At 40.9% G+C, this 27,570-nt stretch overlaps 1 protein-coding gene across 1 annotated transcript; it reads left to right on the forward strand.

The window, feature by feature from the left end:
* LOC107048040 lies at window positions 1-27,570 on the forward strand. The gene is made up of 4 exons (XM_015270994.1): window positions 1-252; window positions 2,834-4,269; window positions 23,415-23,567; window positions 25,107-27,570. Exons 2-4 carry the CDS (start codon window positions 3,085-3,087, stop codon window positions 26,214-26,216), a joined length of 2,448 nt encoding a protein of 815 aa, XP_015126480.1. The 5' UTR covers window positions 1-252; window positions 2,834-3,084; the 3' UTR covers window positions 26,217-27,570.

Genomic DNA, 27,570 nt, shown 5'->3' on the forward strand with positions numbered 1-27,570 from the left:
GTTATAACACTCGGCAGTTCTCTCCTACCCAAACTCAACTCTCTCGCTCACTCGTTGTTTCCGTGTACGCTCGCACATACAACTTGTATCCATCATACAAAAAACTATCACCAAACCCATCCATTGGCTCTTGGCCCCAGTCTCACCATTTCAACTCGTATTTTCTCTCCTGTTTCAGTGAATCCGTGACACAAACACTCGGGAGGGGAATTTTTCAGTCTGCGTCACCTGATCGCGGGACGCTTTTTGCGGGTGAGATATCGCTCAACCACCGAAAGTGCAACGAGTGCTACTGCTTCCTTGCTACTATAATCTTGTAGTTGAAATGTTTTATTAATTAATTGTAACTGCAATTGGTTATTGGTTATTGCTTCAGTGTCAAATGGCTGTTATGCCAATTCGTGTAAAGATATATTTTTTTTATTAATATATCGGGGGGAAAGGTTAATATTCATAAGTGCTGTGAGCCCCCGGTTAACAATTTCAAGTGCTGTGAACCTGTTAAACTCGCCAGATGATATATCGCCCTATTGTGACAGGTTTGTGTTTACTTCAGTTAGTGTCGACAATTTGTTTTTTTTTCTTTTTTTCTTTCATACTCAGTGGGTTTTGTCAATGTCCTTTGCGAAGCAAGCATCCAGTCTTGAGTTGATAAAACAAATTGCTATCAAATACATCTTGTCAATGAATCAATCTACCCCTTTTTCTAGAGATCAGAAAATCATTGGCATATATCAGCAATGATGAACGTGAAATCCAACAGCAAATCGTTTAGTGATGGGAAGTGAATTTTTTTTATAGACCAAAAAAAAACGGCTCGAGCGGGCGAATGAATCCGTGTACACCAGAGAATAATAGGAATAGTGGGTATTGCGCACGTAGCCAATCGCGAATCATTTTGTTGGGAATTGGTAATCGGCGGAAGGGGTGACATAGTATAGGGGGAGAGGAGTAGATATATAACACGTTTGGATATTCGAAAATACATGGAAAACGTAGTGGATGAGCAGACGAGATAGTGCGTCGTGAGTGGGGGGGGGAGCGTGCTAGCTCGACGGTTCTGGTTGCCCGACACGGGACGCCTCTCACTCTCTTATACCACCCGCCCGTTTGGGAATTCAATTTACTGCCAGTCCGTGGGTTCCTGGGTTATGTTTTCCATCTCTCTTCATCGAATTCTTTTTAATGCAACGTGTTATTTTTTTTCTTATGTTTTTTGAATTTGCAATTTTGTGGCTCGCTAGTAACTTTTCATTCTGTATTTTTTCCACAAAATTGAAAAACATTTTTCTCCAATCTGGCATCTGGAGGAAATTAGAGACAGAAAAAAAACAAACTCTTTTTCCCTTATGATTATTGTCAAAGATACAGATGAAAAACCTATCTCATCGAATCATCAAACAATAAGAGTTTCTGTAGTTGTAATATATTTCGACGATATTCGTAAATTGAGAAAAATATTCTCTTTGTGGCGAATTATTGAAAAAAAAAAAGAGTCTAGTCGACTCGGATATCTACAGCGATACCGAGAAGCTAAGTGGAAAGAGGTGAGGAGAGGTTTCAGTCGAGGATAGCAAGGGCCGATGGAAAGGGGGAAATGGTTGAAGCTTGGGTGGGCAATGGTACGTGGTAATACAGTGGTGGTTGGCGCGAGCTTGATTGCACATTGCGATCACGAGTGCCCCACGTAGAGTGAGAAGAGCGTTTGGTAACGGAGATAGGGCCCTTTGTCATTGGACCAAATGGTATTGGAGCAGGAAGCACGTAGCGTTACACCACACAGAGGAGTTGTCGTGGTTATAGCACGACTAAACTGCAGGCACTTGGAAAAAAAAATTCATTTCATTGACTCTTTGACGAATGTAAATGATTCCTTCGATACATCAGAGAGTGTAAATGATAAAATAAACAAAAATTAATTTAGGCTTTACGCCCACTGACGTATAGTTTTTATAGTCAACGACGATGTCAACGAACCGGTTTCCCAATTTAGCAAATAAACCCAGGGGGACTCTTTTTCCATGGGATAAGAGGAGGAGGTGGTCTCTTTCTCACCTCGACACCCAGCAGAGAGTGGTTCAGGGTTCTTAACGAAGCAAAATTTTTAACCGCCGCAGGGCGCTCGTTAAACTTTGACTTCAGTCCGTCCTTTTCTTTACACTCGAGGCTGGCTCGTGGACCCATACCAGTGTCATTCCAGTATAACGACCGAGAAATTTCCCGTCGTTTCGCTTTGGAACCCGTTAAAACAGTAGTATTATACAAGTGAGAAAAGGGGAAGGAAAAAGAGAGTGTCTCGATGTAATTACTTGGCTCGAGAAATTTTCTACAATCTATATAGATTGGGGTACAAAAACAAAATTTTTGACATATAAAATTGTACATCCTCCCGTCCTCCTTTCCTTCAGTCATTCAATAGAGTTAAAGCCAATTTGCGCGGTTTAATTCTCCACATTATACTACCCCTCACGGGTTTATAATCAGCGCCCCCCACTTGAGTGTATATATCCCGTATGCGGCTGTAGGCGGCGTATACATGGATGATTCAAGCGGCGGCATCACTCTTATTCCCCTACCTTGTTGTTTTCTATAAAACCATCAGAACCACCCTCCCCGTTCGCACACTTCTAACGCGCAGTCGGATAGGGCCAGTCCATTAGCCACGGTCACCCTTTTATCTCCCTTTTCTCTCCCTTGTTAAACGTTTCCGGTTTGTATAATCGCATGGTGAAAATTTTCCGTGTAAAGATGATGCGATAAATGTCTACTTAAAAAAAAGACAATAAATTAATTAATCGGCGCCTCATAATTTTTATTACTTTTGTTCCAGCAGACAGTTGGAAAAACCATTGGGTGGTATTATCCAAAATTATTACTCCAGGGAAAACCTCCAGGGAGAATGTCCAATGGATTAAGCGAGAATGCCACGAGTACAATTCCAGCCATGGATAATCAGTGATAAAAGCGTAAAAGTGCAAAAGTGGGCCTAGAGAAAGTAATCGTAAAATAGCATTCAAGTATAATAGTCCAATAGTTAATAGTGTATAGAATAGTGTCACCATCATTAATTATAAAGGCGACACAATGACTAGCGTTATGGGTCTGCGACGTCGTGTCCCAGTGAATACACCCGCTTTATTACCGCCTGCATCCTCTAAACGATCGAGATCGGAGAACAATAATAATCCATCACATGGTAATTTAAATTCATTGAATAATCGGGATGAGCCAGTGTCAGTGCCAGTGCCAGCTAAGAAATCACGTAATGTGTCAAACAGTATTAGAAATAGTTCAGGTGTGAATACAGAAACAATACAAGTGTCAAGGGGTCGTGGTTCATCAAAGTGTAGGGTAAAAAGTCCCATGAGTGTGCAAGCACCACCACCACTACCACTACCACTACCACCGCCACCATCATCATCATCATCAGTAGTAGCACACACGTTACCAACAAATACCAATGGGCCAGTGCAACGCTCGGAACAGGAAATTAATAGCTTCAATGTTTTAACATCAACACCATGGTCAGTGGCGAGTAGTAGCATGACAGATTCATCCGTTACATATGGAACAATATCAAGTCTCGTCCCGGCTACACAGCCGAATTTAGGCACTTCGAGTAGTCTTGCAATACCAACACCAATTCCCTACATGGCAACGTCCATGGCAACCTTCGTGGGTACAGCTACCAATCTCAACAAAAACTCGTCAGTGTCGTATCTAGATATTTCCAACATGACAAGTGGCTCACTTGGTGCTACTTCTACTAATACCGCTATCAGTGCAGCATATGGTAATGGTAATGGTAATGGTAATAGTAAAAACTCAACTCTAATGTCTGACAGCAAGACATCTGTCTCACTTCCATTTTCCGGGCTTGTGCCAACTTCTCTGCCGTATAGCACTAGTAAAACATCGCAAACAAATGTAGATGCTAAGATTTCATCACCAAAATCAATCAAGTTTCAAAATGACACGATGTTCAATACGTACCAGCCGTGGGTTATCAAGACGTATGGTGATCTTGCTAAAACAAAGACAATTACCATTAAAAAATATGCAAGAATATTGAGAACACTGCGGGGTGAAGAGGTTAATAGCGCTGAGAATAGTAAGTTCCGATTTTGGGTCAAGAGCAAGGGTTTTCACATTGGTCAACCGGAAGGATATGATGCTAAACCGGCGGACAGGATAATCGGTCGTCATGCTGTCACTAGCCCTGGATTAGATCCGCCTCTCTACGTACCAACTCAATTACCTCATAATAAGGTGAGTGCGCACATAAAAAATATCAAATTTATTCCTCTTTATTAATTTTCGGTATTTTTACGTATCTATTTGATATGGCCAATCATCTATTCATTCACTCGACTTTTACCCTGAAAAAACATTTACCGTGAAATAAAGAAAGATGAAAAAAAAAAATGAAATGAGGATGAGGATGGAAGAACCGTGTCTGGGCCATTGCCGTTTAACTTTCGGGTGGCTCCCGCAAGGCAACTCGACGGTTTTGCGAAGTAAAAGCCAGAACGAGAGATACCTCGCGCGGTCGTAGTGCTCACCTCGGCGAACAAGGTGGCTGCTTAATTACGTCTAATTATACGTGTAGGAGCTATGGCGTTCGTGTGCCATAGCAAAAAGTAAAAGAGCTTCTTGTCCTCTTGTAGAAAGAGAACAAGAGAGAAAAAAAAGAGACCGAATAACGAGAGCTTGCAATTATATCTCTCTGCGTTTGGTCAACACAATCAAATTCATTACCTATCACACAATTACTTGACAAGAACAATATAAAAAGTTAATAAATAAAGGGCTGGAGGGAAAAAATTGCACTCCTCATCTTGCCACCATCCGAAAAGCAGCCCCTCTCTACCCCATCGCGAGACCCGAGAGAAGAGTCCAGTCGGCTAGTCATTAGTCACTTTCCGAAGCAGCGGCACGGACAGGCTGGTGCCGCTATTTTCATCTCACTCATTTTCTCTCTCTCTCTCTCCCCTCCCTCTTTCTCTGGCAATCGTGCCGCGCATCCTTCTCCCCCCAGGCCCATACTAGCAGAGAAGTATTTACCAGTCGTTTCGCTTCACCTCGCATATTCCATCCACGTCTCTCACCCCAGCAATGACTCCATCCCTTTCTCTCTCTCTCTCTCTCCTTTCTACTCTTTTTTTTTTCTTTCCTTGTGATTCCATCTCTTCTCTCTCTTTCTCTCTTTTGCGCACTGTAATAACCATCTGCGCGGGAGTACTTTTGCCGCTCGTGTTCAACTCTACGGTGGTGTTAAGCCTCTCGCGCGTCTATCTTGATTGAGAGGGAGAGCTTCAACGGGTGTGCGCGCGCGTGAACCACACCAGAAAGCGAAATAAGTTGGGTGGAGGAGGAGGAGGAGGAGGAGGAGGTGACGCACAGAGAGAGCAAGCAGGATAGAGATGAGGGAATGGATGAATACTCAAGTGAGACAGAATGATACGAGGTTCAGCGCCACATCGTGTAACACAGTATACCATACCACCGACAGAGACGTCGCGTGCTTGTCATTGATCGTTCTCAACTCTCTCTCTCACTCCTTTTGCCCCGTGCTGCGTCTTCTCTTTCAACCCCACACTCATTTAGGTTTTCCTTCTCTCTCATCAGTATACAACGCCCCGGTTGTCGCGTTAAAGGTCCCGTACCAAGTGTACATGGTTTATTTTATTTACCTACATATACTGTAGGGAATGAACGCAACCAACGTCGTTAGCGTGTATTTCATACTTACACGAAATACTCTATTCGAGGCTAACCATATGTAGGCTCGCCTCCCGATTATGTGCGTATTCATGTGCCCAATGTATTTTCTTTATTTAATTTTTTTTTTTTTTCATAATGTACGTAATGTACACGTATTAGTTGGAGGTATTATATTTTCAAGGTACGAGGCATTTGTTTTCTATTTGTTTTCATCGACTGAGAAGAACAGAGTTCATTTTTTCAATTATCTTTACTACTAGTACCAATGAGAATCGCAACGAAGAAAACTGTCTCGCCTCTGCTGAATAAAACTTTCCTGTCTGTCCAGCTCTGTCTGATACTACTTAGAACCTTCCTTAGAATCTCACCGCATTCTCATACATATAAAGAAAATTTATTCTCCGATGAATTACGGCTTGTTCCTTGTCGATTATCAATCACCATTGGTTCAATAATTTTCGTAGTTTTCGGGCTAATAAAAAGAGAGAAAATGTAATTAAAATGGCCCAAAGAAAGGATAAAAGAAATAGCAACGGGTGACACACGCTAATGGCTTGGCTTGACAACCCTCAAACTCATAGCATACCCCTTTAGACCCCCTGACAGTCACGGGCTAACGCTCGATGATTATCACATGGGCTTTGTCGATGATGAAACTACACATTGCCACGCTAGTGTACCTATACACAAAGGCAGACGCACACTCATATACGTGTTACCAGGATTGGGATGGTGAGAGGAAGGGTGAAAGCGGAAAGGGGAGAAACCTATTGGGGCCAGCGGCGTCACGTATTGCACGAGGTGAAGAGACGAACTCGGGAGCAGACACTACACTACACTACACAACACAGAGGACACAACGAGGGTGGTATTCCGCTTTGGTCGCGGACACGTTGTGTCCTTTTCTCTCGCTCTCTCAATCCGGGGGGCTGAGTCACGCACCACAGCAAGAGACTGTATGTATACTGCACAGCCTGCAGCATAGTACTAGTACTGCGGGGGGACTGTATGTAATGGAAGAAGAGGGATGAAAAAGGGAGAAACAATACAAAATGTGCAATTGAGGAAATACATGCGCGCAAGAACGTTGGGCTTCAAGTCTTTTTTTTACTCCACGCTTAAATGGTGTATCAGGAATCGTACAATTCCTTTGGGTGTGATAAGTTGACAAGAATTTTGCATTTGGATACTAAGAGAGACTACTGATTCTATCAGTTGCTGATTCCTCAACAACCTTTAAAAAAAAAATCCAATGAAGGAAGGATTCCATACGATGCCAAAGTAAATTATGATTTGATTTCAATAGTCAGGGTTATTTGAAACCGAGAACCTATTTTCACCAATTCCTTTATCAAGAGATTTCGTCGAGCTATCCTTTAAAAATGGGAAATACGATTCAATTAGTTGAGTCTGTCATCGTGTTGTACGTTGATATGACAACGCTTTGGAGGGAGGAAGATCAGCTCTGGGTGTGTCTCCATTCACAGCTATTCGATAAGCATCGATAACTATTTGCCCTCCACACCGCGTCTCGGTCAACACTAACTCACGCCGTAGCTAATTAACTCGGGGTGGGGAGTAATATATCCAGTGTGCGGTGGAGCATCGAATTCCATTGGACAACACACGCACACACAGTAAACTCGCATATGTACATTACTACTGTATTAGGGCGCATTGTCCTACAATGCACCATGGCACCATAAGAATCCATAGAATTATTATGAAATTTTGAGCCACAAGAATTCCATAAAATAGTGTTAGCAGAGATAATTTTAATGGCCGTGACTATTCGCACCATTGCGTGAATCACTCCCGTACACTCCATACACTCCACGCATGCGTGAAGTTTGTGTGTTTCACGCAGCCGAATTTTCATACTGCTGTGTATTTCACGCAGTTGAAGTTTCATACTACTGTGTGTTTCACGCAGTTGAAGTTTTATACTACTGTGTGTTTCACGCAGTTGTATTTTTATACACCAGTGTGTTTCACGCAGTTGCATTTTGATACGCCTGTGTGTTTCACGCAGTTGTATTTTTATACACCAGTGTGTTTCACGCAGTTGCATTTTGATACGCCTGTGTGTTTCACGCAGTTGTATTTTTATACACCAGTGTGTTTCACGCAGTTGCATTTTGATACGCCTGTGTGTTTCACGCAGTTGTATTTTTATACACCAGTGTGTTTCACGCAGTTGCATTTTGATACGCCTGTGTGTTTCACGCAGTTGTATTTTTATACACCAGTGTGTTTCACGCAGTTGCATTTTGATACGCCTGTGTGTTTCACGCAGTTGTATTTTTATACACCAGTGTGTTTCACGCAGTTGCATTTTTATACGCCTGTGTGTTGCACGAAGTTGTATTTTTATGCGCCTGTGTATTTCACGCAGTTGAAATTTTATACACCTGTGTGTTTATACACACAGGAGTGTGAAATACACAGGAGTATCTGAATACGACTGCGTGAAACACACAGTAGTATGAAACTTCAACTGCGTGAAATACACAGCAGTATGAAAATTCGGCTGCGTGAAACACACAAACTTCACGCATGCGTGGAGTGTATGGAGTGTACGGGAGTGATTCATGCAATGGTGCGAATAGTCACGGCCAATTTTAATGTTCCTCATTGAGAATGGGATAATACTTGCTGTTTGAAAATTTCGTGGCAGCGAGTTAGGTTGTCAATGGTGGGAAAGAGAGAAAAATTTAATTCTCCATGGGAGTTAATAAGATATTAAAATCAACGGATTTCATGAGATTAACTACTTGTCTTCCTTATCTTGTATGAAAGTACATCACTTGTAACTTTGAATACCTCAAGTTTTCACAGACAAAATCAGCAGACGTGAATTGTCGATATTGAATAATTTTCAGCTAATTAAGAGCTAATATTTCACGTTTCAAAAAAATGAAAAAAAGAAAATCATTAAATATTCTTTTTCGATTAAAAGGTGCATTTACATGCTTATGGATAAAAACAAATTGTGTATTAATTGCATTTTCAAGAAAAAAGTATTGGCACTAACTTCTTTCCAAGTTAGCAGGAAAAATGCTTGAAAATAAATAGACTTTAATTTCCGATGTCGAAAAAATGAAATTTTTTTTTCGTCTTTTCTGTCGCCTCCGAGGGTTTCATCCACATCTGGGGGATGGACAAAAACAGAATCAACATTGGCTTATTCGAGGTTTGCCACAATATTGCCAATGACGTAGACATTTTATATGTGGAAAAAGTAATACAACAGCTTCTCCTCAAAGATGAAATCCTTTGAGGAGAATAACCATTAAACCAAAGTGCTTCTTCTGCCTTTTCAAAGTATATAGACGTTGTTGATAGTGTTCACTGAAATGGTTGAAATTCCCCAAGGCCAGTGTTTTCTTCGAGTGGGACCTGGGACCATGGGTTTTGGTTGGTGCGGATTTATAACTACACAACGAGGATTACATCGAGTCACAGTTTGGCGAAGGGAATGGGACGTGATAGTCTCTCACTCACACATGGATGGGGGGGGGGGCTATAACCCATCCCTCGGGTACGGGGTTTTGAGCTGTAGTGGGTGCATGGCCGATGCTCACCGGCCCGTAGTCAGGAGCGGCCGGCGGCAATTAGTAGCGAGGAAGCTCTACCTAACCAGCCTACCACCTAAAACGCTCGGATTATATCTTTCTCTCCCTCATGTTCCTTCGTAACCCGCCACTACACTCGCGCTCTGTCGCTCTGCTTCATCTCGTTTTATTCCACCGTACCGTACTTGGCTTGGTTTCATTTCTTTTTTTCTTTTTCTCTTGCTTTTTTTTTTTATCATTTACTCTTGCTCTTATTTACGTGCGCAATACTGGCTGCGCACAGAGTCAACCTGAGACGTAGAATCACACGGTGAAGAGTGAGATAAAAGGAACAGAGGCGGTTCATCGTCGGTATAGTGTAAAAAGAGGCGCGCGCGATTCGAGAAAGGTGAAAAAAACTAAAAAAAGAAAGAAAAATATGATTGTGTATATGCGAACCTGCGGCCCCACACTGGTGGAGTGTGTATGTGCTCGGTCCATGAGATAAAGAGGGGAAAAAAGGAGAGTGGAAGCCGCAGGCTTTTTGTCCCGCCACCGTTGCTGCCCGACAAAAATAGACCTACTATATGTATTCCCTGCCTTGTGCATTTTCGTTGTGCGAAATAAGTGAGAAACGAAATACACACCATTATGGGTTAGGCATACTGTTGGAGGAGTTGGTTTTCTTTTTTTTTTTCCTCTAGAATTTGTAGGAATAAATTTACACTGAAAAATTTTCATTGCCATTTTGTTTTCCGGAGGGACAATATTTTCACATTTTTCCTAATCTCTTGTGAAATAATAATGTGATTTGCAGAGGGTCCGACTTCAAAATCCGGTGTAATTTTGTTCAGTACATGTGAACTGGTTGTTTGTGAGAGGGAGGAGGAGGAGGTGGCTCATGTAGACCTGAGTCCAGGGCTAGATTGCCCCCAACGATAGTCCGGTACGGGTGACCGGGTGGCAAATGACGATACGTATCATCGACCTCTTTTGGTAGCGCAACGCTTCATCCCAAAGCGATAAGTTTCAAACTTCCTCTCACTTCGATTATCATGTCTGCCTAATGCGGAGATTTCTATCCAGAAAGCTCGGAGCATTTCGGCTCCCTGATGTAGGAGGGGATTGGTATAATGCCAAGGCAGTGTCGTCTATTCACACGCTCCACGGTAACTTTAACCGTCGATATGCGGGACGTTTTTCCGTGGATTCAAGGTAATTTCTACCGTGGATATATGGGAGATGGTGGCGGACCCTCAACTTTTACTTCTCAAATTAAAACTAGGCACATCGAATCAATTGATAAGTGATATGCAGATAGTAGACTAGTAAATAATTTTCTCAAAATATTAATTCCTTGAATACGAATATCTAGATTAACGCAAATAAAAAATGAAATGACTAGTTTTTTACATTTTATGTGAACGTTTTCTCAACAATATTCATATTTGTCTAATGGGGTCCGAGTGCAGGAGTGGCTGCCGAAATATAGTGCAAATGATTTTAAGGGTGATTTCCCAACCGGGGGAGACTCCTATACCCCACTGGACAATGTTGTCACAACTCTGGTTTGGTTTTCAACTCTGAAACCCAAGTTGAAAACCAAAGTTCATAACAGAGATGTCAGACAAGATGTAAGTGAGAATCTACCGTGGAGCGTGCGAATAGACACACTGCCTAATGCCAAACAGAGACTTGTCTTTAGCTGCATATATACTATATACTGTACTAAAAAAGGGAGTTGAATGATTATGCAATTGCGTGAGTATACGTTATGCCGTGTACACATTTGCTTTTTCGCCCTCAGATATTCAATCTTTTTTTTTCATCAATAATTGATACAAAAACAGTATCAATTTCACTTGATAAACATTTTCATCTTCTTGTATGCATCAGCACTACTCCCAAAATATTATATATCAATTACTCATTTGATTTGTTTGATTTGATTGAAGCGGACATGACTGGGCCAAATTATCGATCGCATATTGAGCGCTTTTCTTTTGTATAGGCGGATGAAAGCGCATGTGAGCATGATTGTGATCGTATTAAGAGAGTTTTTCATATGAACATGTGGAGCGCTATAGAGCCCAGTGAGNAATACTCATTCTTTGCAAAACAAACGTTCTACATTCTCTAATAAATTTCGCACACAATCGAACGGGAAATCGCACATTCAATGCCATAAATACAAAAATTTTGGTCATTATGCCAATGAATGTAAATTTCAAATGATAGATCACGACAATATACACAAGGATTCTGGCTCAAATTCTGCACACAATCCTAGTCACAACCGAAATTGAAATCAAAAAAGCAATTTCAACAACTTCAAAAATCGAAACAATCATTTTAATCGATTCTGTAATGAACATGTGGGGATGTTCGTTAGGACACCATAATGCCATCAGACCAACTAACTCCCGTGACATAGGAAGGCGTTTCGTGTGTAAAAAGGGAAGAGAGAGAGAGAGAGAGAGAGAGAGAGAGAGAGAGAGAGAGAGATAAAATGGGTATTAGAGAAGGCAAGGGTCACGAGGGAAGAACGTTTTGTGCGCTGTGCTCAGCAGGGGCTCTCGGGCACATGTACCACACCCCCTTTTACCCATTCCCTCATGGATACAGTCAGGATCTCGCCGATTTGGCCTCCCGATTCAGGGCGACGTTTCTCGAGCCTCCCCCCCTCCGGGAGCGCAACTTCATGTTTGCTCCCTGGCTTTTCCTCTATTCGTCTATGTTATCGTCGCCTTTGCCATGGCAATCCCCGCTTATGTGCCAATACACGCGCACACACATGGACATGTATTTCTACTACTGAATTGACAGGAATTGTCGTCTCAGCCAGATGACAGTTTTGATTCTGCATTTTCAATCGCCTGTCTTGTAAAGAATTAAATAATTCATTTTTTTGAAATTTTACGAGCAGGCCTCGGCACGGCAAAGGTGTCCCCACAGAGGAGTTTAGTCAAGCTTGCGGCCAAAAGGAGAGAGTAGAGAGTAGAGAGAAAGAAGAAGACTATTTGTCAAGTGGAAAGAGTAAAAAGAAAAATGAAATAATCGTGTACACCACAGAACCACAAAATTATTGCGCTCAAGCTAATATTATAGATACTTTGGGATCTAGTGTTGGATTGCTTATTGTCAGGCGAAATCGCCAAATGAGGCCGGTTTATTAACTGACGTATAATTACTCTGTGACAAGTGCGACGTTTTCAAGACTGTATTTATGGGGGAATGATTAAGGAATATTGACCGTGACCATGACTTTCAATGGAAAACCCTTGAGAGATGATCATAGAACAAATATTTGTCCAATATTTTCCTTCAGTTATTTGAAAAAAATAACATGACCATGAATTCAAGATTTTTCATTTTTACAAAAAATTGATAATCCATTTACAATTAAACGAATTGAAATGGAAAAACATTATCACCAATGTTTGTCTGATGCTACTTATCTGGCAGTTAACATTTCCGCCTCTCTCTCTTTCTCTCTCATCTGAACTGACGTCAGTATCACCAACATCGTGCGGTGTAAACTGCCTCTTCCCTAATACCATCGTACGAAAACCCACACAAATAGAATTGCCCAACATCCTGACATTCACCGAGCTCTGGAGAGACTGACCTTCTGTCTCTTTTCCGCTCGTTGTAAACTTGAAAACTTGCACCATACACATTGGCTAACTCAGCCCCCCCGCCCATCCACGAGCTTCGTAAAAGTTTCACGAGGCTGGGAGTAACCCCCTCCTCCATGGTCAGTAGCTGATGTAGGTATATATAGGTACGTTTGTCCTCTGCTCAGTGCACCAGCAACTGATTGTTTAATTATTTGACCATAAAGTCAACTCACGCAATTAAAAACAATTATTGGAAATTGTTATTTTAGACCATTTTGAAAAACAAAATGAATAAATAGTTTTCCAAAGTTGATATAACTTGGAAATTTCTTCTTCTTTTGGAGGACAAAAAGAAACGGTATTATGAATATACATTGAATTTTCAAAATTAAAAAAAAAATCCTCGACTAAATCTCCTCGACTTAGTCTAATTGAAACAAGGAATATTGCCTTCAAGTTAATCAGATTATTATTTGGGAGTGTTTTTTCTCCCGGCGTTAAGACCTAGAGTTGGAACGTTGGAACGTCAAGTATTTGTCGCGCTCATTGTTATCCAACTCTACCCCATACTTTCCGGCTGGTTAATGAGGTATAAGCACACACGTCTACCCTCACAAGTACCTTTTCTACTTCTTACGTTTATTTTGCGGTCGATTCAGTACACGCACAGCCGTCGGTTGTTGCCTATATGACTTTTAATCCGTCTCTTCAAGTACACAAGGTTATTCATATCCAACGATGATACACGTTAATGACACACACTCCCACACGCGTTGTATTGAATGTCGATCATCGGCTCTAAAAGAGCGTTTCCGAGTTACTGGAGGGGTAGAAATGACGAGGGACCGAGATAGGAGACAGAGGCAAAAAGACCATATAATTGAAGATGAATTCGTAAGGGGACAATAAGGGCCGTCTGCTCCCTCTTTCTAGTTTTGCTTTTGTTTTTTTCACAATTTAACTTTTGGTTATTTCGGCTCGCTGATGATAGAATACACGCGTAGCGGTAGATATTATTGGATGTGACAATAATATCAGAGTTTAACTTTGGCACGTGTTTTTCATTTAATTCCATTAAGCCATGTTTTTCAATGTAAAGTACACGCAATTCTCAATTAATTCATATAAGATAATATTCAAGTTCTAGATTACATGGTGTTTGAAATTCTTAGAAAATTTTCTCTTTGATTGGATGACATATTCACATTTTCTAGAGTCTAGACTAAAGAACGGCAATAACATTGTACAATATATCTTCAAATGCGAATTAATGGCCTCAAATAAATCGCTCAGTGTAAGTGGACAATCCCGAAGGTATTTCGATAGTAGTAATAATATCACCGAGTAGAAAAAGATAAAGGGGGTGTGAACTTCAGTGATATCAGGAAAAGGAAATATATTTCCAGTGTGCGCCGACACGCCAAGCCGATCCATTTCAGGCTTGAATGTTTAATGCTCCGGGGAAAATCCATCCGGCCGTTATTGCAACCGACAGGGTCGCCAGTTCCTCCTCCCTCCCAGCCTCTTGTTCTTCCTCTCATCCTGTCTTACGTTTTATAACAACTCTCTGTCTTTCGCATCTGCTACTATCGCTTGATTTTCCCCTAGACAATTATTCGGAATTTGAGATGAAATCCGATATCCTCAAAAGTTGGACTAGAATAAAGTTTAAGACGGTTGAAAAAAAAGGAGTGTTGGAAAACTTTTTTCAGTTTCACAATACTCTTTTATTATGTCATCTCAATAAAATATAGTTGATGCATTTTGAAATGTCAAATTTTCCATCTGTGTCACGCAAAATCATTTTTTGCAATATTTAGAATGCTATTAACGTATACCTCTAGTTAAAAAACATATTCCTAATTGAAAATGTTACCTTATTAAATTTTCACTGTTTTTAAAATTTTGGATTTTTGATTGTTTTTGGGGCTACTGCTGCATATTTCACTTAATTTGTCAACGAGCACCTACACACTGAGTGAGAGATTAATTTCGTTGGAAAGTTTTTGCCTTTTTCAGTTGTTTTTTTTTCCAATCTTCCTCCGTCTCTCCTACATTGTCGCAGTTGCGCTTTTCCCCATTAGGACTTTTTGCTCTCTTCCACTCTCTCTCTCCCTCTAATTTTTTTTTTCACATTTTTCGTTTTGACTGGCGCACACACACAGCGAATCTTGCAAATGCTAGGTGCGGTGGTGACGGTGCAGTGGCGATATTTTCACTTGAAAAAAAAGTGAGGGAGGAGGGGATGAAAAAATCCGGTGACGACGTATCCTTTGTTCGAGGCCGGGTATATGCCCGTGGAAATATGATGATACCACGAGTCGAGCCATTACTTTAATGAAAATATTTTTGAGAAGTTAGAATTTAGAAAGTCAAGATTTTGTTTGTTTCATATTTACCAACTAATTGCGTAATTTTTCCTTTAATCAATGGAATATTATTAAGATGCATTGAAAAAAATGTATTTTTTAATAAATTTCACGGCCGAGAACCCTCTCCAATTTGATTATAACAAACGTCACAGGTTGTATGGTACAGTAATTAGCAGGATTATCACGCGCATGCGCTAACTACCTTTCACTTGGTCTCCCAAGTCTCATTTGAAGTTTCAATTCAGTAAAAAATAAATCAAGAGAGAAACGAATAGAAAAAAAATTGTTGAATGACCTGCAAGAACACGGTCGCGCGATGAAATCGCTTTTCCGCATGAAGGTGTGAGCGGCAGTATCGAGGGTCCATCAATCTTAGATGGGGAAGCCACGGGGATGCACAGAAAACGAGGCGAAAGCCCCGTCAAAATCCATCACCCCCGTTGGAATGCTTGGCATCACCGCACACACACACACACACACACACATACATTAGAGGGAAAACGAGCCTCCATTTCCCATCGATCCTTGAACCCGCAATGCTTGAAGGCAAGAGAGCCTCTTTTTCCTCTTCCTCCTCCTCTGGAGTCTCGCGCCTCTTTTTTCGATCTTTTTCTCAAGGGGCAACGATAGAGAGACAAGAATGTAAGCCCTATCAAGCATAAAGTAGATGGATTTCTCTCGATTGTGGAGAAACCTACATAACCACATGTCCCAAATCTTTCAGTGCCCTCGCAAATAATTGATCGGTATTTTCGAATTCCAGCGAATCGGTGAATTTGAGATATAGTATAGTAGTGTCAGTAGATATGGATAAAATTGATCAATCTTGGTCTATTTTCATTTCGTCAATAAAGAGGTTTTTTTATTTATTTTAAATTGAAGAACAATTGTTAATTGTGTCTATCTTTTCAATGGCATCACCTCTAACATTCAATCCCATAAAATTTTTACACAAGAAGACATCCTCTATGTATCTGAAAGAATAGATCCCATATCAATATCCATTTTTTTAATACTTTCCTTTAAAATTTAATGATGAAATATTATCCGTACAACGTAGCGGAGTAAACAGAAATTCGACATGCCAAAAACCCCACATAGTACAGCCGACAAAAAAGTGACCCAGGTACAGATAGAAAAGGAGGGTGAAAAAAGAGAGGAACAGAGAGAGAGAGAGAGAGAGAGAGAGAGACAGAGAGAATGAAGCGGAAGGACAGAAGAGAACTACACCGAGTACACACATACAGTAGAGGTGACACAAGGGGGATATATGTCGAGATTGGATAGATAGGGCGAGGAAATGTTGGGGTGCTCCACGCGTTGACTCTCTGTGTTCCGCGTTCACCTCTCTCTCTCTCTCTCTCCCTCCAACAACCTGCTCCTCCTCTTTGGTCCCCCTCTGATGGCTTCCAGTGTCATCCCCCTGTTTGCTCGTCTAGGCGGGTGGAAACACGAGCCGTTTCCACAATGGAAGCCTTTTCGCGCTCAGGATAGCCTCCCTACTTCGAAATATATACCAGCTATATATGATGTACACAGAGCATCCAAAGCAAAAAGGGGAGAAAAACGGCAAGAGAAGAGAAAAAAAAAGGCCGAAGAAAAGTGAGCGGAAAGCTAGTCAGTCCTCCCTATGGGAATTGTTCGCCAAGCCTCGCGTGTGAGCTAAAAGATCCCGTAACCTATCTTACCCCCCTACCCTGAATCACTCAACATCATTGGAGTGCTTCTGGAGCCCTCCTTAACACCTTTAGTGTTAATACAATCTCAAATTTATAATATTGTTCTCAACTGTATCGCAAATTGTTCCTTCTAAATGCGTTAAGGTGTTGCAGGAGGTGTTGTCATTGAAAAAAAACGGCCAAATTTCATCCAGTATTGGAAGTACATATGTGACCCTGATGTTGAACTTTGCACATGATGAAATTCATTTTTTTTTTTGTAAATTATTAGGAGAAAACAGATTGTCTTTGCCTTGAATCAGTATGAAATTCCCCTGAGTTGTTTTGTTCAATCACACTACCTATTAGAGGAAATCAATGTACTAATAATTTTTAATTTTTTTCCACTTAAAAATTGTTCATGACCATGATAGTGTAGAATCTTTACGGGACATCATCTTTCTTCTCCTACTTCCGATCCATTCACCAATTCGCCTTTTTTCCCCTCATTTCCGTGTTTGGCCGCTGCACTCGACGTCTCGTTCTGACTGCCGTCCAGTTGGTACGCGGCGCGAACGGCATTCCCTCATTCCCTCATTCCCTTAACGTCGTCTCACTTGGGGTATATAATACGAGAGGCGGCGGCGGCAGGAGCGGTAAGCCGACTGGCAGCTGCTTTCCACGGAACCAACAAGCCTGGCGGTTTTGGTCTCACCCGTTTTCTACGGCACTTCATGCGTGGAATCTCCAGAGATTTCTCTCCTTGTTGAATAGTTTCCATCTCTTTTCCTCTCTCACTCTTCGACTCACTCATTCTGAGCGACGTTGGGGTGAGTACACCAGAACCAGAGGCCAAACGCGCGTCTGCTCCCAAGCGCCATATCCCACTCACTCACTCACTCTCCGTCCCTCCCACTCTCTTGCTTCCCACTCTGCACTCCCACTCTTGGTGACGGGACGCCCACTCTCTGCGCCCAGAGTCGTCTGCCTCCCTCTCAATTCTACTCTCGTGCCACTATCGCTGTACAGTAGGCGGCCCATCGTTGTCGGCGACGGCTGAACACCACAGTTAAGCTCTCCGTCGTCCCTCTTTCCTCCCGCTCCTGCCTCTTCATCACACACCCATACTTACCCGCAGATGCCGAAGTTTCGTCCACGCTGGATGTGCTCCACAAAATCCCTCCCCGGCTTGCCTTTTTCCCAAAGGCAGAATAACTATTGACGTGAGGAGATACTCGTCCCGCCGCTTGAGGCAGGCGGCATATACAGGGGTCCCGTTCGAAGTTCTCTCTGGCCAGAGGACGACTCTGATATGAATCTTTGTACTCTCGCTCTGACTTTTTACTTTTTCTCCTCTTATTTTCACGAGTTTTTTTATTTTTATTATACTATATGTCTTTTGTTCTGCGGAGGCTCTCCGGTCTCGCTTATGTCGATTTTTTTTCTCTTTTTCTAAGGGCTTCTGCGCGACAGGGAGCTGCTGACTTGTATTGGTGTGACGAAACGTCTAGGTGAAGCCATTTGTTTTGCATTTTTCCTTTACACATGGATTAATTATTGTTTTAGTTTCGTAACGGTTGAAAATGCTTTTTTCGTGTAATCACTGATGAACAAATATTTCCCTTATCCCGTTATTCATAAATGATATTCAATTCCTTTCCATTTTGCGAAATTCATTTACAGTATTGCTGAGGCCAATCTTGTGATGCGAAAACAACTGCTCAATTGGTCTCGGGTGGGGCAAGAAGGGCAAGAGGGGGGGCTTCAATCTGATAGTACAGTCAGACCCTAGAGAATGACGGTAAGCCAGTGACTCTTGGTAAAGCAATGTATAAACAGAGAGGATTTTCATGTTCTGGCGATCCAGGATGGGTCACTTCGTATTACCTCAGCCAAAAGTTACTCATTTCCCTTCCAATAATATTATTTTTACTGAAAAAATTCACATTAAGAACTAAAAGTAACGTTTAGTTGTGGATTTTTTTTTTAATGATTATAGTCACACTTCTGGATACGCCTGGGTTATATGTATATATATATTGGCCACTCTAACTCGACGATTCCCAGACGTCGACGGTGTTATCGATTCGACGTTGGGAACCCAGAGGCGCGCGACGCGATGAACAAGGGGGAGAGTGGGAGGAGGATTCCTATACTCGATGGTTGAGGAATGCGCGCTCGCCACTTTGGCGGCAAAAGAGTGAAAAAAAGAAGCGCGCGCGCGCGCGCTTAAGAAATTATCCTGGGATTGCATTTCTGTATTGCTGTATATAAAAAGGTAAATTGATGGGAGGGAGGTGAGATGTCAGTTTGGTTGTTTATGGGCTTCGTTTAAGAGGCTGAAATCTTCTTGAGATACATTAAATGTAGTAACATAAAAGGAACAATCTAAATGAAAAAATCACCCCGACAGAAATTATGTCGAAATTATGTGCTCCCGATGAGCACAACTAATGAGGTCCATATTAGTTTTCTCTGACAAACGAACACCATGAGTAATATCAAATTTGATATTCATTACCGCATTCAAAATTCTATCCAACAAATGTTGAATAAAAAAAAAAACTATGAAAAGTAATTGGTTGACTAATGATGTGGATCCGGTGAATATCAGTGAATGAGAGAGCTGAGTGCTTACCTCGGGTCATCATATACGCACACACACACACACACACACACGCACACGTACGGCTGTATTGATGATCGATGGCATATCCAAGGGTGAGGAGACTCGACTTCTCGTGCAGCCCTTGAAAACCCTTTGAAATAAAATACGTCGATAAAGAGAGTGATCCTGGAGTCGTCTTTGTTCTGTCACCGCGTCGACCCAAACACTTTTTATCTCCTCAACGTCCGGAGATTTCTCTCTTTATACTCTGTCTCTCGATACGGCTCATTTGGCTTCATTCCCTTTCCCCTATCCGTACCCGCCTATCTTTTCCCTCTTCTTTTTATTCTTCCTCCCTTTCCTTTTATGCAGAGTCTCTCTGTGAGTATTCCTACCGTTTTCTTCGTATATTGGGGAGTACTCTCCCTACTCAACAGCATCCCAGTCGTTTATCTAAATGGCTACTGGGTGGCCGTGTTGTCTCTTTTTTTCTCTCTCTCTCTCTCTCTTGACGTGTTTAAGCTTAACGTCAAACCAAAACTAACCCAATCAGCTTCATGTTTTGGCTCTTTAATTGTATTTCTGAGAAATAGGACATGACTTTTGGAAGAATAATGGAAATGCAGATTTGCGGCAATACAAGGCAAGTGAGAATTTTTTCAAATTGACCATATTGCTGATTATTGGTGGGTAATTGAGTTATGAAGCGGTCAATTATAATGATAAACAAATTGGAAAAACTTGATTTTTGTTAGGTTCCCTCTCGCTTTACCATTTCACTTACAACTAGTTGAGGACAATTTTTATTGTCTCTCACTTTGTTGTAGGACATTTTTAGTAACTCCTCATTTTTACGAGGAATTGAATGGAGTCAAAACTACGGTACAATGGAAATAAAAGAATAGAAGTGGGGGTAAGAATAAACGATTGGTCCGGCGGCGCTTTGGGAGTCAAATGAATTTATATCATTGCACGAGACAAAATCCCCTTTTGCGATTGGGTTAGGGGAGTTGCGTGTGAGGTGAGTTCAACAGTGCACATGAACTCATCCTCCTGTCCTTGATCCTCCTCTCCTCTCCTCTCCTCTCACATGTACAAATCCAGCCCATCCCCTCGTTTCGCTAACAACACGAATACGTGCCATCTCCACGATTTTTATTTCAACCGATTTTCGTGCCAACGCGACGCATGAACGCCCAACGAGTACCCGGCTAAATTCATATTATACCTGTTTCCCAATGTATTTGCACTTTTTTTGCCTGTTGCAGTGAGGGCGAGACTATTCAAGTGTCGACATAAAATTTCTTTTTTTTTTCTTTTTACATTTTCATAAAAATGCTTTACTTCCATTTGATGGACAACTACCACATTTACAATTTGAAAAGCAAACTGATTAAGTACCAATTGGATTTCCTTAACACTTCAATCAACTATAACTAGGTAATATTGGCAAATTCAAATTTTTTCCCTCTCGTTTGAAATTGAAAATTTGAATTACACATTGTAAGATTATTAAAAGATGTTCGTATACTCACTCCAAGCGCAATATATTCTCATTTCCTGTTATCTGAAGTAGAAGAGAAGACTCGAGTTATTCTCGTGGGATTGGTATGTACGTGAATCTGAAGAGAGTGTGCGGCAAATCGCAAAACGGCTTCCGTGAAAATGTTTGGGGGAGGAGGTTCTTTGTGGTAAAGCCGAATGATTCCCCAGTGGACGAACCTGGCTAAACTCGTGTCCCAGTCAGTATACACATATACCTACCTCCATCCTCATTCCCCCGCCAATAAAACTATTCCAACATAGAGTCCGGTGTCACAGCTTATCGGCACAGTAACCATTTTGGTCACAGCGAACGATGAGTCTGCTGGACACGGATATAAGCCTATCTATCAACAACAGAGAGATATCGCTCCACCAGCAAACGGGGGATGGAGTAATACACTTGGAGGGAAAATGGCTCTCGATTCTACACGTAGTGTTGGAGCGAAACTCGAACTAGCGTGAAACCCGACTAAGCAAAGGTCGATACTCCATTTCATCATCCCCATACTGTTATCATGAAATAGCGCGGGCTGAGTTTGTTTGCCCCTTTGGCCAGTGAACGATGAAAAGAATTTCCAAACAAAAAACCTCACCAGGATGATTTGATAAGGCAACCTGATTGAATAAAGGAACCCCCTGCAGTAAACACATTACCGAATAAACATTTGTGAATCTCTCACATGTCTGCAGTACGTACAAAATTCAATAAAATTTTTGATGCTTGGAAATTGTTATGCAACAGTAGTATGCGGCGGGTAAATTGATTTTTAAACTCCCCTTGGGGTGGGAGGGATTTTCCGCATGCAGAGGTCATACAGACCACAGGCGTTTTAGTTCATCGAGTGAAAAGCGCGTGACCAATTGAGCTCTGTTTGATACATCCAGTTCAATCGAAGCGTTTCATCACTTGTTTTCAGTCATTAAAGAAAGACGAAGAAATGCCCCTACCAACCGGAACCATTGCTCTTCTCATCGATTATATTTTTCTACAATGTTTACTATGAATTACGTGAAAACCAAGTGATTATAGAGGCATCCAACCGTAGTAATGTAATTAGTGCGCCAGTAACGCTTAACCATTATAACCCCCATATAACAATTACCCTCTCACCTCTCTTATTCATATGTATCAATTACGATATATCGGCATATTCTACTGGAGGGGGGTACATAGTGCCACTAACCATAAGAATGGCTGTCTTGATGGGTTAATGTCCATACGAGTTATCATTCTATAGCTCTATTTTCCCCGATATGTGAGCGTATTATTACTAAACGGTGATGTGAAAAGTTGAATGACTTTATATTGCTGTTCCAAGTTATCAGTCAGTCATGTAATGTGTGTTGGATTAGTCAGATGTAATATGTAATATTAGATAATAAACTATACTCATGGACGGATTCAGCAATAAAAAAAAAAACGTACCAAAGTGAATCGATGTGATCGCTTTCACTTGAATGGAGCACGGCTAACAGCCACCCCAAATATCGGGGGATTGTTACACGGTCAGACCACAACCCCTTAATCGCCCAACCCCACCCTCGTAAGCCTCCTCCACGAGCTTTAACTTGCAACCCCTTCAACAGGTGTTTAGGAAAATACAATAATGTTGCGCAGGCGCACACAAGTTTTCTTGAGTCGTAAAGTTCCATGTACGGATACAAGAGGCGGTCAGTAGCTGCTGCCTCTAACAAGTACCCAGTACCCACTCTCCCCTCCCATTGTCCATTCTCGTGTCGGGACATGTGGTCACGCGTCTCACTACACACCAAGTAGAATCTACCTACCGTATCTAATAATACACCTGGCCTGGTGATTCTTATCGTTTTTATTTCTTCTGATCTAGTTTAAGTGATTGTTTTTTTAATTGTATGTTAACAAAATTGAACCAATTCAATGCTTCATAATTCATAAATTCTCATGTTTTTATGTTGTTTTCATTTGAGGGCTTTTATAGAAATATTTGGAGAGTAATATAACAAGTAGACATTAATATTTAGATGATTATTGTGAATAATGCCTAAAGGGTTATTTATATTTAATCAATATAATGTAAATGTAAAATTCTACATTACCGACGTATTTCTCTTCTTTACCTGCCTTGGACAATAGTCTGCCGAAGGTATGAAACTGCCAAGGGTAAAATAGAGCACTGTATGGGGGTAACTCAAATTGCTGTGAAAGCCCACGCAACCCCAAGCAACTTGAACCACCCCCTAATAGAGGGGGCCAACATGAAATTATCTCACTCTAATTTCATACATGTTCTAAAATCTCCTCAGACATTTAACACTTAATACAATGTTTACGGAATATTTGTTTATGATTATAGGCATTGAGCAATTGTGATGGCTCAGTACCGCCAGGGAGAGTCTACAAGAAGGTTGCCATTGTCGAGAATTTTTTTGACATTATCCACGCTGTTCACGTTGACTTGGAGGGTCGGCCTGGAAAACATGCTGGTCAGAAACGTACTTACAGAACCGTAAGTGTTGTCGAAAATAATAATAAGCACATGTATTTACCGAAAGCGCCGTTATAGCCACAAGTCCGTAATTTAACTTTTTTTTTATTTAAATTCGCGCGTAAAGCACTCTCCATGAGTTTCATTTCCAGACTTGCTACTGATAGCAGAAAACGACTAGACATTGTTTTCTTTCATCCCTCTCACTCAACCCATCTCCATCAGCGTGTCTTCCGGTTTGGTGTTCTCATCCGTCACGTTACCCCTCCCCCTCCCCCCCCCTCTCTCTCTCTCTCTCTCTCCACGTCTTTCATTTCTCAGTTTTCTCTATCACTCTTATACTCTTGCGCACTCACTTCACTTGTATATACACTGTCTACGATCTGCTTGTGATTCAAAACCTCAGGACACTTGTTGCATTGCCTGCTTACACACAACTTTCCATCGTCTATTTCTGTCTCACTTGTGTGCATATAACCTGTAGTACTCGTGCAAATATACATTCACCAAATGTTCTCTCAACGTTCAAATTGTTTTGCGTAAAGTTGACTATCATATACACGCTTTATACTCATATAAGTGTAATTAGTAAAGAGTACAATACTATGGAAAATAAAATGCCAATAATTTTTAAATAAATAATGTTGCCACATTGAACGTTTTTTTACCTATGTCTCAGTAAAAAAGAGAAATTAAAAATCCTTTTGATGCATCACCTTGTAAAATCAAAGGCGTAGTACAAGTACTTATTGTTTCCATTTGTCAAACAACTTTGTTACGCTAAAGTGACACTTGACTTGCATTTGTCCTTTGCTTTAGATTACCGAGACATACGCCTTTCTACCTCGTGAAGCTGTCACGAGATTTCTCCTAGGTTGTACGGAGTGTCAGCGTCGTCCAAGAACACCGAGTCCAACAAATCTGGTGGCTCAATCGCAAAATACAACAGCAAGCCCATCAATAGCATCATTAGCATCAACAGCCAGTAATCTGCCAACTGCTGTNCCCCCTCCCCCCCCCCTCTCTCTCTCTCTCTCTCTCTCCACGTCTTTCATTTCTCAGTTTTCTCTATCACTCTTATACTCTTGCGCACTCACTTCACTTGTATATACACTGTCTACGATCTGCTTGTGATTCAAAACCTCAGGACACTTGTTGCATTGCCTGCTTACACACAACTTTCCATCGTCTATTTCTGTCTCACTTGTGTGCATATAACCTGTAGTACTCGTGCAAATATACATTCACCAAATGTTCTCTCAACGTTCAAATTGTTTTGCGTAAAGTTGACTATCATATACACGCTTTATACTCATATAAGTGTAATTAGTAAAGAGTACAATACTATGGAAAATAAAATGCCAATAATTTTTAAATAAATAATGTTGCCACATTGAACGTTTTTTTACCTATGTCTCAGTAAAAAAGAGAAATTAAAAATCCTTTTGATGCATCACCTTGTAAAATCAAAGGCGTAGTACAAGTACTTATTGTTTCCATTTGTCAAACAACTTTGTTACGCTAAAGTGACACTTGACTTGCATTTGTCCTTTGCTTTAGATTACCGAGACATACGCCTTTCTACCTCGTGAAGCTGTCACGAGATTTCTCCTAGGTTGTACGGAGTGTCAGCGTCGTCCAAGAACACCGAGTCCAACAAATCTGGTGGCTCAATCGCAAAATACAACAGCAAGCCCATCAATAGCATCATTAGCATCAACAGCCAGTAATCTGCCAACTGCTGTTACACCTTTGAGTCCAACTCCAGCAACTTCACTCTCAGCATCACCATTGCAAAGTAGCCTGAGGCCACGTGAAGCAAGTCATCCACCAGAGAGTAAAAGTTTATTCAATTACAGGCATATTAAGCAACAGAGAGCTACAGCTACAGCTACAGCTACAGCTACAGCTACAGTTAGCGTTATCGAGAGAATAGCTAAAAATAAAGAATCCGATGATAGGAGAGAGAGTGAAAGAGTCAGGGAGGAAAAATATAATCCCCTGAGTATCACCAACTTGTTGAAGAAGGAGCCACCCAATTTCACAACTACTAATAGTGAAAATCGAAATAGTGACTCGAGACGTACACCCGAGTCAGATAGAGCAAGTTCGGGGAGCTCTGTATCATCAAAACGAAGGAGAATGCTTCCAAAAGGTCGCACACCATCGCCTCCACCTAGCACACCTCTTGCCAGGCCCTGGAGTCCCGGATTAGATCCCAAGGAGACTCCAGTTGATTATAGTCTTCCCATTACGACAACATATCTAAAGCATCAGCAGAGGATTGAAGCTGAGAAGAATAAAGCAGTAGAGGAAGCAGAAGCGGCGGCGGTAGCGGCGGCAGCGGCGGCAGCAGCTGCTAGTGCGAAACAACGACAACTCGAACAAGAGGCAAGAGAGGCAACATCTTCACCTTCAATGATAGATCAAGGCGATGTCGAGAGAGAGCGATTCTCACCAGCAGCAGGATTAATCGATACAAACCTCAATTTACTCGCTACTATCCAGCAATTGCATTGTCAGGTCATGGTAGCTTTGACTGAGAGACTCAGGCCCTCGATACTACCATCCCCTTTGATCTTACCATCGACCGCTGGCGTACTGCCGAGTGTGCTCATTGGCTCGGATATGTCGATATCTACCGCACTGGCGGCACACAATCATTCGTGAAGATGCCAATCTATATAAGTACATTTACAAAGTTGGTAGAAAAATCCATGAGATAATGTGTTATCTCAATGTGTACCTTGTGTTTTATTGGATTATTACTAATCAAATTTTCACATCATTTCTACATGAGACTGGATAGTCTTTGATTCATAACTTCCATTAAACACATCTCATTCCATTATTGAATGGTGAATAAACTAGTCGTCAAAATATACAATCATTTTTTTTCCCTGAATGACGTTTGATTAGTGATTATTATTTGCACTGCCAATACCAATACCAATAGCAATACCATCAAAATACATATAGCCACAATATTTCCATTGTCGTAATAAAGTTATCCAAGTCATTGTTTCAATACATCTTGAGGTTTTTAATATAAATGTGATGAAATGTACCATTTTCTACCCAAAGTTAATAACGGTTATTAATAACAGTGTTGCTTCATCAGTGTTATATTTTACGATATTGAGTGATTTCACTTTGTCAAGTGGAGTGTATAATGTGAAGTTGGCCTTTAGTATCGACAATATTGTAATTATTGTTGCATAGTACTTGTAAATTCTTTGTTTGGTGCATGTTTTAACACGATCTATATGTATAGAGAGCCATATAAACTTGTAAAAATTTATTATTTTTGTATGAAAACAAGTTATGAAACAAGAGAATGAATATTTCAGGTCGTTGGTTCAATTGAAAATGACATGAAAATTACGGGTACTTTAATAGAAATTAGGAAAAAATAGTACACTTTTTCATATTTTCCACCAATGATTTCAAACATTTTGTTTTTATTTCACCCTGAAATTATAGTACCTAGAACATGAGCGAAAAATACAGAGTTACACGGGGGCTTGCTGGAAGTGGCCAACTTCACCCCTTTATTCAACCTCAACTTTTCTCCTTCGTTAGTTCTTCATCTCTCTCTCTCATGTCTATATGTGTATAGTACTAAGCTTTGTGTATAATTACATGAGACAACTTTCCCTATGATAACTTTCTTGCGCAAAGAGTCAGACAAATTGTAAAACAGCCAAAGTAGCATATTATATAGAAAAAAGTTAGGCCTCAAGGTTTTTTTTTTGCTTCGACAAAAGTGTTTAACTAGAAATTTGATAAACTAAACTATCAAGCCAGCCAAATTTAATAATAATAATAATAATAATAATAATGCTGCCAATGAAATGGCAAAGCAAATTAAATTTGAATTGTTACGCTTCAACACTTGGCTAATAATTTTTATTGTGTAAATAGACTTTGTAATATAATTGATTACAGCTGCAATTTCATTATTGTTAAATACCATTCCATCAATAATGTTACTATATTTCAGAAAGAGAGAGAGAAAAAAAAA

This window comes from Diachasma alloeum, unplaced genomic scaffold, assembly GCF_001412515.2.
Source record: "Diachasma alloeum isolate Michigan unplaced genomic scaffold, Dall2.0 Dall_scaffold_00185, whole genome shotgun sequence".
Classification (NCBI taxonomy): Eukaryota; Metazoa; Arthropoda; class Insecta; order Hymenoptera; family Braconidae; genus Diachasma; species Diachasma alloeum.

Excerpts from the sequence above, each read along its gene's own strand:
- LOC107048040 (XM_015270994.1), top strand. The coding sequence starts at position 3,085 with ATGACTAGCGTTATGGGTCTGCGACGTCGTGTCCCAGTGAATACACCC. Across the intron at positions 4,270-23,414 it reads CTCAATTACCTCATAATAAG|GCATTGAGCAATTGTGATGG; the intron begins GTGAGTGCGCAC and ends TTATGATTATAG. Across the intron at positions 23,568-25,106 it reads AGAAACGTACTTACAGAACC|ATTACCGAGACATACGCCTT; the intron begins GTAAGTGTTGTC and ends CCTTTGCTTTAG.